This window comes from Elgaria multicarinata, chromosome 3 (genome assembly GCF_023053635.1).
Source record: "Elgaria multicarinata webbii isolate HBS135686 ecotype San Diego chromosome 3, rElgMul1.1.pri, whole genome shotgun sequence".
In the NCBI taxonomy this organism is placed as follows: domain Eukaryota; kingdom Metazoa; phylum Chordata; class Lepidosauria; order Squamata; family Anguidae; genus Elgaria; species Elgaria multicarinata.
The window spans coordinates 64349744-64360450 of NC_086173.1; the positions used below are offsets into that span (position 1 = coordinate 64349744).

The window sequence follows — 10707 nt, forward strand, 5'->3', positions numbered from 1 at the left end:
AAGCCTATCTTCCGTGGAGAGACGCCAGGGATTGCTCCACCGGGGAGGGCCAAAGCAGTCAGTCACAACCCCTTCTCTCTTGGCTGGGAAATTCACGCGGAGAAGGGGCGGAACTGAGGCGAAGGAAACTGTGCTCCGAGGGGAGCGAATTGGGGGGTGGACGGTTGTGTTTCTTATAATCTTCCTCCTTGCTCTAAAGTCTGATTTACAGTATGCTTTAATGGTTTGGGGAAACTATTAGAGGTAATAAGAAGTGTGGAAGTTGTAGGAATTTTCTACAGTTTCTCCTCCTATGGGGAAAGAGTCTGGCGAAGAGGAAAATATATAGGAAAATCACTGGAGGCGCGATAAAACTGCTATGGAAGCAGAGCTAGATTGGGAGAGCTCTTAAGAGCATTGGGAAAGGATAGAGTTGTGTGGCCGGGGGCGAACGTTTAAGGAGCCGCGCATGTAGCCCTATAAATATAAATATATGTAGCCCTATAAATGTAACAATTACTGTGGAATGGGAATGTGGGAATAGGGTTTTCTGGTGGGCTGGCAGAACATGGTATATAGGACAGCATAAGTGGTGGGTCCTTGCCTTTATTTGCTGATTGATCTTTCTAGAGTGGAATGGTCTCTAGTTCTGTTTTATTCTGTTCGCCGTTATGAGGAATCTGGTTGCTCAAATGGCTTTTGTAGCTGAGAACGAATTTCTCTTTGCATCTGTATTATTTTGGAATAAGGTGGTGTTACTCTGAAAGGAACAAATTCCCAGAAGCAAAGCAATCTTAATACTTTCTGGTGCTTGAGATTTTGCTCTCAAGTATACAGGAGAATTTATTTATTTATTATATTTATTTGTATCCCGCCTTTTGCCCAATGCTGGGCCTCAAGGTGGCATTACAAAATTTAAAACATATGCATTTAAAACCTATGAATAGAAATATACAAAAGTTAAAAGTATGTTAAGTATGTTTCAATATTAACACTTTTAAACATTTGAAATACATGACAATTTTAATTTGTAGTGCACCTCTGAAGCAAGTTACTTGTCTCCATCATGGCATTTCCAGAGCCAAAACCTAAGAAGCCTGAGCTGCCCAAGAAACTACTGAGCACACTGGAATGTAAACAGGGAGCTGTCAGGGCAGTGAGGTTCAATGGTGAGTGCATTTTTTGTTTTTTTTGAAGTGGAATGATAGCATTGAGTTACTAGGGCTCAAGAATTTAAGAGGTAATTTCCTAGAAAGAAAGTGACGTCTGTGGTGGGACTGTAAGCTTTTAGTAGTTTGCTAGATCAACAAGATAGTCATGATGGATGAGAGAGGGTACCCACACCAGAGATATAGCTTGGATACTGGGGGTGGGGGTGGGGCAAAAATTTATTATTACAGAGTGAATGGTAGAAGTGCAAGACGAAATAGAACACCACCAAAAAAAAGTCTTGGCTTTTCTTTCTCCCTCTCTCTCCCCACCCCAGTGGATGGAAATTATTGTCTTACTTGTGGCAGTGACAAGTCACTCAAGCTCTGGAACCCCCACAAAGGGACACTCCTCAAGACTTACAGTGGCCATGGCTATGAAGTCCTGGATGCAGCCGGGTAAGAGCTGGTAGAGAGGGATCCATTTTGTTAGAAAAGGGAAAGGGGTTTGCTGTGCATATCTTCAGAGAATTTTAGATGATAAATGGGCTAGATGGTAACTAGAACTCTTGTTCTTTGTGCATGTTTGTATGAGAAGAGTTGGCAGGGTGAAGTAACATTTTAAAATTGCTCCACTAAAAGTTTTATTACAAAATATGCTAATAAAACATATAATATATAAAGTTTCATAATATATAAAGTTTCATAATAAAGAGGGGGAAATGGACATATAGAATCCTGATTTTTTTTTTACTCCAGAAAGCAATAAACAAAAGCTATTTCTATGAAATATCAGTAGTAAATTGAAGAAATTTAAATGCATGATCTTATTTTAGGGGAAAAAACTTTCTGCTAGCTATTGGAAGGGGGAAAATGCTGTGAATGACAATTATTCCACCTGTAACCATGGGAAATCCTACTCAGTCCCAACACTTTTGAAACTTAGCTTGAACTTTCAAAGCTATCCTTACAAGCTTAGTGGCTAGAAACTTGTTTTTGAAAAATGAAATCTGATATTGTCCATATGGTAGATTCTACACGCACAATGCAATCAGAAAATTCCACATAGAGCCCTTGGAATGGGCTCCAATGGACTGAAGTAACAGATCTAAGAAAAGTTATTTCAGTTGTTTCCCCCATCTCTCTCCCCCACACCCCAGGTCATTTGATAACAGCCAGCTTTGCTCATGTGGATCAGACAAGACAGTAGTGCTGTGGGATGTTGCCACAGGGCAGGTGGTTCGCAAGTTCCGTGGCCATGCAGGGGTAAGATGTTTTGTCCTTAGGAGGTTTCAAGAAAATGGGGAGAGTCCTGTCTCCAGCTTTAGGTACATGAATTCCTCTGAGCCAGGGGTGGGGAGCCTTTTATGCTCTGGGGCCCAGATTCCCTCTCCCATGACTCATCCTGTGTGCTGGATGGCATCAGGGGGCAGGGCTCCACTCTTGATATCAGTGTTGGCACCATGCCTCATGATGTCATCAGGTCCCAGGCTAAAGTGCTGGCTGCTTCAGCCAGCATCTTAGCATTTTGGAGATCCGACTTCACTTGCATGGGGTGTTTCTGGCCAGGGAAAGCCCAGGTAGAGTGAAGCTGAGTCCCCAAAAGAACAGAGATTCCAGTTGGAAGAGCATTCCCCCCTCACCTTGAGTACATTGGGAAGGAGCCAGCGCCTCAAAGCACTGGCGGAGTGCATAGCCAGCATCCCTCCTCTTTCACCTTCCCCATGAAGGACTGACCTGGCTTACTAACTTTGGCCTGAGGGCCAGAGGTTCACCATCCCTGCACAAGGGGCTGATGATAGCCACGTGCCTTGTCTTACAGAGACTTCACAGTCTCTGCAACTTTGTCCACTCGACAGTTAAAAGTGCACGGAGTACAAAATACTGTCCGTTACTATGAGAGGTTTCGGGGAGTGGAAACTAAAGAAATAATGTAACCCTTTGTGGGATCATCCTCTACCTACGTACAGGGAGAATTGGGTAGAGAAACTGAATATATGGAATTGGGGCTCAATTTGGAAAAACACACACCACACAGTCCACTTATCTTGCTGGATCAGAGAAGAAATTAAGTGGAAGTGTTAAAGTAATGCATGTTGTTTATAAGACTAGATTGGATGGTTCACTTTGGGAAGGCAGAGTGATAGGAATTGAGAACAGATCTCTGCAGGAATTTCAAGAGTTCAAAGCGTTGAGGGGCTTGGTGTTAAGATGTAGCCTTCAGGAGAGTCGCCATCACTAATCCCCTTTTATTCTTTTCTGTCTTATTGTGCAGAAGGTAAACTGTGTCCAGTTCAATGAAGAGGCAACTGTGATCCTTTCAGGTAAGCACTGTTTACCTTCTCACCATACTTACCTGCTGCTCCTGGGGAACTCATTTTAGGCTCTAACTAGGATTATTCTCATGCAGGTTCTATTGACTCCAGTGTTCGCTGCTGGGACTGTCGTTCACGCAGACCAGATCCCATCCAGATCCTGGACGAGGCCAAGGATGGTGTCTCCAGTCTGAAGGTGTCAGACCATGAAATCCTTACAGGGTGAGGAAGAGTTACAGAGGAAAGGTGGGATGAAGTCAAAGCTAAAGGTAGAACTGGAGAGGGCACACTCCCTGTTCTGCTTTTAAAAGCTTTTTAAATACAAACTTTTAAAACATGAGGAACCTGACCCAGATCGCTGTGGGCGTAGCAGCCATGTATGGAAGGATTGCCATAAGGCGTAACAGAGCCCAATTTCCCCCTTTTCCCAGATATACATGCAGGTACCACACCAGCTTTTATGGGGTGTGGGAGATCATCTAGCCTTCCTCACTCCACCCAGTCAAAGTTAAAAGTAACTATCATAGTACTTGGTAGTTGTGGTGTTTTGTAGCAAAGTAGAGATGAGATAAAATGTCTTTCCTTATTTTATTTACTAAAATATTTCTATCCTGCCTCTCAGTCAAGGACTGCAGAAGTGGAAATGCTTGTTTAAACATATCTGTGGTCACATTCTTTGCCATCATTTTGCTTTATGGGCATGTCCACATGCTTCCCTTCAGTGTTCCCAGTACTACACTTATCCCTTTGTACATCTTAACTAATTTAGACACACATATTGCCATTTTGTTACATTATGTTGTCTGTTCTGTCTTTAAATCAGAAAACTGTCTTGGAAATGTTACTGATTAAAACTCTAACCATAATAGGTGATGATTCCTATGGCTGGCTGAGTGGAGAATGTGCAGAGCTCACTTTCCAATCAGCCTTTTCAGTGTGTTGTGGTGTCCTTTTCCCCTTCTCCCTCCCCCCTTCTCTTTTCTAGCAGAATGGGGAGTTTGCTTTCTGCTCAGTGAAGCCATTTTCTGCTTGTTTGAGATTTCTTGGTCTTGTATCTATGTTCTTCCCTCAACTGCCGTTGCTCAAATTCAGTTGTGCATGTACCAAATACTCCCCCCACCCTCATTTTAGGGATTAGAGGGACAGGGAGCCAGGATTCCCCTTCAAACTCCAAGATTTGTATGCATACTTTGGGGGTCTCCACTCCGACATCCTAGTCTCACTCCTTCCCTCTCTCTAGGCCCATTTTGGTAATGAACACACACAGGATGCACAGTTTACTAACAGGGGTAATGATTTGCATGGTGCCTTCTATTGGTCATGGGATTGGACTTCCTTCACTCAGCCAGTGCTACTAGTCCCTCCTCCTAACCCCTAGGGTCTTTCCCCTTGAACAGTTCCATATTTCTACAACTTCAACAGTTCTTTCCCAATTGCTGAAAAAAACACATCTCCACTGTGCACTGTGCAAACTCTTTGCAGTTTGTGCAATTGTGCCGAAGATGAGAAGAAAAAAAAGTGTGCATGTTTTTTGAAGGGAGGGGGTGTCTTACCTCAGAAATTGATTTTCGTGGTTTAAAAATTCTAGCTGTTAAAGTGCACCTTTTGAGATCTCGGGGTCATAGGTCAGTGTGCTGGATGAGCGCCATGCTCACACCACTAGCTGGATGCCCCCAACGCCTCTCATTTCTTCCTCAGTTCCGTGGATGGGCGTGTCCGGCGCTACGACCTTCGTGCTGGGGAGCTCTGCTCAGATTACATTGGAAGTGAGTGTTGCTTATGGACCACTTGGAAATCTGGTGTAGTGAGAGCAACAGTGTTCAGGGCGATACATTTCCTTTGCCTCTCTTGTCCTAGATGAGAAATGGATGTGTTTTGCCATGTTTTCTCCAGTAGATACCCCTCAAGTTCAGGTTGAAATGCTTCAGCAGGGCCCCATCTTGCACCTTCACCACTGCATCCACTCCCTCTAGGCTTGCATTTGATCCCTGCAAGCCACGATCCCTTGCTTTCTTCCTTTGGATTCCTTTGTCAGCCCTAGGAGGAGGTTGCAAAGGCCATTGCCCAGCCCCTTGCTCTCCCAGACACATCTACCCAGACATGCATGCACTTTGCTTGAAGTCACAGAGTCCTGTTTTCATTCTAGGTCCCATCACCTGTGTGTGTTTCAGCAAAGATGGCCAATGCACCCTGGCTGCCAGCTTGGATTCCACACTGCGACTGTTGGACAAGGATACAGGGGAGCTGCTAGGAGAGTAAGCAATACAGTGATTCATTCCTATGGCTGATGCTTCCCTTATTCCCATCTGAGCATAGCAATTAGAAAAGGTGACTGTTCCTCAGTGCTTAGGGTTGGATCTAAGCATTCCAAACGAATTAGTGTGTGTCTACACATAAAAATACCTGCAGGGAAAGAGAGACTTGTACGGCAGAGAGCTCTATGCATATCTATTTCATAATGCTGCTCCGTGGGTATGAATCACACACCCAGTCTTATCTCAACCTGTGTAATTCTGGTCCTTTGTTGGGCCCTTACCTGTATTCTTACTCTGCCAGCGACTGGTAGTAACTTCAGGTAGGCTGATGGAGAAAAGCTGGCTGAGATGACCAGAGGCATTCCCCTCATTCTTCTCCCATTTCCCCCAATGACCTCTTCAGATATACAGGTCACAAAAATGCAACCTACAAGATGGACTGCTGCCTGAGTGAGAGAGACACACATGTTGGGAGCTGCTCCGAGGATGGGAAGGTGTATTTCTGGGACCTGGTTGAGGTGAGTAGAATGGCCTGGGAAAATGAAGAGCTTTCGTCTTGAGCAGGCATGTGACTTCTCAGTGGGGCTGTTCACACGGCATGCTAACCCACACTCACTGGTTAAGTGTGGGTTGTTTTGAACTGTGGGCTATTTATTGAACCATGGGTTAGCATGTTGTCTGAACACAGCACATTTTCCGCAGAGTGTGTTATCATGTTGTCTGAATGCAGCCAGGGTGGCCTGTTAACCATGTAGTGTGAACTGGCTGCATTCAGATAACATGGCACATAGTTCAAGAAAAAACAACAACAATGGTTCAAAATAACCCACACTCAACCACTGAGTGTGGGTTAGTGTGTTGTGTGAACAGCCCTAGTGCCTCAGTCTGGAGAATGAATATTTAACCTTGGAGAATAAAGCAAGCAACGGATACCCCGCCCCAAGAATTTTAATTGAGGACAGGAACAGCAATTTTTCTGTTTAGATCTGAGCCACTTGCCTGAATGTGATTGCTAAAAGCATAAGCAGAGAAGCAAAATTAACACAGCAGAGAGGCAGCAAAATTACACAAAACAATTTTAATTGAGGAGCTAAATAAAAGTTAAGCAATAGTGGATTACAGAGCACTTTCTATTTCTGAAATTTGTCATATAGTCCTTGAAACCTGCTTATTTGCCTTGAAGCTAAGTGCAATTATTTGGGCTGTCTCCAACGTTAGTCTCACTGAAATTCCATTCATTTCAATGGGTCTACTCGATGTAGGGCTAACATTTGCTGCAACTCTATCTCTGTGCAAGGAAAATAATGTTAGATTCATGCACTGCCTGGCATTTCTTCCCATTTCACAAAACTTGGACTGTTCCTTCCTGATGTTGCTCATTCCAGTACTAAGGATTGGATCTAGCTTTGTTGCTGCACCTGCGAAACAACAACATATTGCTGCCAGAATGGGACTTCCACATCCTCCCCCCTCCCTCTGCAGCTCACCCCCACCCACCGCCTCTGGAGCAGATTTGGAGAGTATGAAGCAGGAAGCCCCGTTCTGTCAGTGGTACCTTTTCTATTGGCGCAAGAACAAAGCTGGATCCAGCCCTAAGTGACCATAGTCTGCTCTTCTCATCCTGTTGAGTCACTGGTGTTATGGTTGTGCATCTCCTGGTCTCCTTTCTAGTCACTGGGACACCATGCCAGTGTTATGAGTTGGCCTTGAAGGGATAAAGGATTCAGCTGGCCTCCATGTAAGATCCTTCAAATTTCACAAGGCTCCTACTTACAAAATTGTGCTTTTCACAAGGGTGGTGGGAGGTGGTCCCTCTGATGAGGACAATTACTTTTTCTTTGAACCTACTATAGCTTTAGTAGTCACATTGTCCCCTTCTTGGCCAAAGTGGGGGTGGTTGCAGTATGGATGGGGTACACGTAGTCTCTACACTCTGTGGGTCTTATGTTTCTTATGTCTACAGTTTGTTCTCTGTCCTCACAGGGGTCCCTCACCCTGGCCTTGCCTGTCAGCAAAGCTGCAGTCCAGTCTCTGTCCTTCCACCCAACCGAGACTTGCCTGCTCACTGCTGCAGAGGGCCATGTCCAGTTCTGGAGGGAAGAATCTTATGTGGCTGAGGAAGGGGCACCTTCCTGATTTTCATTGGCCTTGTCCAAGTAGAGAACTATCGATGTAGGAGATGGAATCCTCTGACATACCTGTCTTCAGGAGTGCGCAGAATTGTGAACACTGCTTTCAGGAAGGAGTGTGATGTTGGGTTAGGAACAAGCATCACTTGGACTTTTCATCTTCAGAAGGACCAGCCTGATTGATGAAGGGCTTTTTCCTCTGGATGTTCCCTGAGCTAGTAGGATCTAAAGGCTTCCTAGCTTTCTGGGATGGCACTGTGCAAGTCAGTTCCATGTACTAGTACTACAAACATTGGTTCAAGTAAAACATTCCTTCTTGAGATGAGTTCTGCCCTTAGGTGATGCTACCAAGGAGTGAATATCTTTGTTTTGAGTCAAGGGACAACCGTCCTATTAATTGTGTGAATATAATTAAAGCGGTATGCAGGTGCAGTCTCTCATTGTATGCTTCTTTGTTGTACTTGAGTTTGATCTGTGCAAGAGAGCACAGGCAGTGGTTTTAAGTTTGGGCAAGTACTGCTCTGAACACTCCATTAATAAAAAAAGGGTCATATGACAACAAGATAGCCTCAAAAAGAAACAAATGAGGGAGGCCCAGTTTCTCTTCTCGAGTCCCTTGAAATTGAGTTGCTTCTTGAGTGTGACGCAGCAAGAAAGGAAGCATTTTTTTCTTTCCACAGGAGTGTGTGAAACTGGTCAGATCAGGTTGTTGAGTTCATTCATCCTATGTATGACTTTAGCCTTGCACAATAGCTAGAAAATGCTGACTTGCTGATATCTCATCAAGATGTTCAGGTTCTCCTTAGGGATTCTATGGGCCATGTTGATGTATATCTCATATTTGCAGCTTGCTGTATTCAAGAGGCCCACTTTTCCTCACTGCCCAGCTGGGTGGTGGGGAACGGAATCTATCTCTTCATGAAGGTTATCTTGATCAGAATCTCAGGTTAAAGTCTACCCACCCACTCCCACAATCCAGTTCAAGATTGCTGTTACCCTGCTGCTAGTAGGTGTGTTGTGTGTCCTGGCCCCACTTGCCACCAGCCCTGCCCACTCAAGCAGCCACCCATTCTGGTAAGGTTGCCTAGCCTTAGTATATAGGAAAAAGCCAGCTCAGTTTCCCTGAGAAGTTGGAGGAATTGGTGATAGTAGTGTCGTATGGATAATACAAGGTTTAGGAGCAACAGATTCAAATCTTCCGATGTTTATGTTTGGAGCTATATAGTTGGAACGCTGTTTCATGGTACAATTAAAAAAAGGTCACCTTTCCTTGGCACTGTGTGAACAGAATACTGGACTAGATGGACCCTTGATCTGATCCAGCATGGCTAAATATTTCTCTTGCCCTATGAACCCTACACCTATCTTGTGTGTCCATGCCTACTGGCCAGCATTCAATCTCCTTCTCTATCAGAAGAGAACATAAGAAGAGCCATGTTGGATCAGACCAAAGGCCCACCTAGTTCAGCATTCTGTTTGCACAGCAGCCAACCAGATGCCTGTGGGAAGCCCACAAGTAGGATATGAGTACAATAGTGCACTCCAACTTGTTTCCTCCTGCAACTGGTATAGAGAGGCATATTGCCTCTAATACTAGGAATAAATTGCCCCAGTGGCTAGTAGTAATTTCTAAGCTTTATCCTCCACGGATTTGTCTAATTTTTCAAAATTGTCCATGTTTATGGCCATCACTACATCTTGCGGTAGCAAATTCCATGGTTCTACTGTATGCTGGGTGAAGAAGTACTTTAATCTGCCCTCTGTCTCCCATTGTTCAGCTACTTTGAATGACACAGATTCTTAAGAGACAGGAAGATGTTTTTCTCCAGATCCACTTTCTTCACATCATATAGAATTTTATACTCTTCTATCACATCCTCCTATACTCATCTTTTGTTCTAAGCTAAAAAGCCCCAAACATTATAACCGTATGGAGAGTTTCCCTTTCTGCACCATTTCCAGTTGTTTAATAACTTTTTTTCAGGTTTATTGAAAAGAACTGTTCATAATATTCCAAGTGAGGTCACACCATAGCTTTGTGTAATAGCATTATGATAGTGTCAGTTTTATTGGTGTCCCTTTCTATCATTTATGGAAGGCCAACTAAACTTCTAGTAAAAAACAAACAAATGGATTTTCATTTACCTCTGTTCTATTAGCAACTACATTTCAATGACTTAATTTCTGTTTCTCATCTACAATTGCTTCTTCAATACTTAGAAAGTAGGGTGGCCATGTGTCCTTTACAGAGGACAGTCCTCTATTTGAAAGTATCCTCTAATTGAAAAGCAGGCTGCCCAGTCCAAATCCAGTCTATAGATAAAGGACCGTAAGAAGGGGGCTTTGAAGTTGACCATCAACACTTAGCCTGGACAGCAGCCTGAGCAGGCACACAGGTCACCAGCCTTGCTTACAGTGTTGAGATAATATTTCTATTTAGATTCCATTATAACTAATTTGCCTATAGCTATAAATTAGCAAATGCACATTTTAGGCATTTCTGTCTCCTCTTTTTTGGCACTGCACAAGTGGCCAGTCTACATGATGAAACTGTTTTTCTCACCTATTAGCAGAAGTTACTGTTTTGTAAGAAATCTCATCTCCCATCTAATGCTTTTGTTGATTGTTCTCCATTGTGTTAAATTGTTTTACAGAGAATGAAGTAAAGCATTTTCCTGCTTTTTTTTTAATAATAACTTGCCCCAGGTGAACCAGAGAGTTTCATGATCTGAACCTGGTTTGCCCACGTTCTGCTCCATGACTGTAATCCTGGCTCCACAGCTCTTGTGTATCTCAACACACAAGGAGATGGGGGTGGAACTCAGTCACAGGTCACACAACTGGACAGCTCAGTGCCTTGTGTCACATGCTGATAGGTGCA

At 43.8% G+C, this 10707-nt stretch overlaps 1 protein-coding gene across 3 annotated transcripts in view; it reads left to right on the forward strand.

Moving 5' to 3' along the window:
• WDR83 (WD repeat domain 83) overlaps nucleotides 1–8273 on the forward strand; it is a 37894-nt gene extending 29621 nt beyond the window's left edge. The window contains exons 1-10 of one of the 3 annotated variants that reach the window (XM_063120521.1): nucleotides 144–163; nucleotides 1014–1148; nucleotides 1466–1586; nucleotides 2288–2393; nucleotides 3403–3451; nucleotides 3538–3664; nucleotides 5141–5208; nucleotides 5589–5697; nucleotides 6101–6215; nucleotides 7681–8273. In XM_063120521.1, the coding sequence (XP_062976591.1) occupies nucleotides 1046–1148; nucleotides 1466–1586; nucleotides 2288–2393; nucleotides 3403–3451; nucleotides 3538–3664; nucleotides 5141–5208; nucleotides 5589–5697; nucleotides 6101–6215; nucleotides 7681–7833 (951 nt within the window). In that variant the 5' untranslated portion in view covers nucleotides 144–163; nucleotides 1014–1045 and the 3' untranslated portion in view covers nucleotides 7834–8273. Of the gene's footprint in view, nucleotides 1–143; nucleotides 244–1013; nucleotides 1149–1465; nucleotides 1587–2287; nucleotides 2394–3402; nucleotides 3452–3537; nucleotides 3665–5140; nucleotides 5209–5588; nucleotides 5698–6100; nucleotides 6216–7680 lie in introns of those variants that run through there. The other 2 variants (XM_063120520.1, XM_063120519.1) reach the window with 2 other exon arrangements.
• Nucleotides 8274–10707: the final 2434 nt, after the last annotated feature.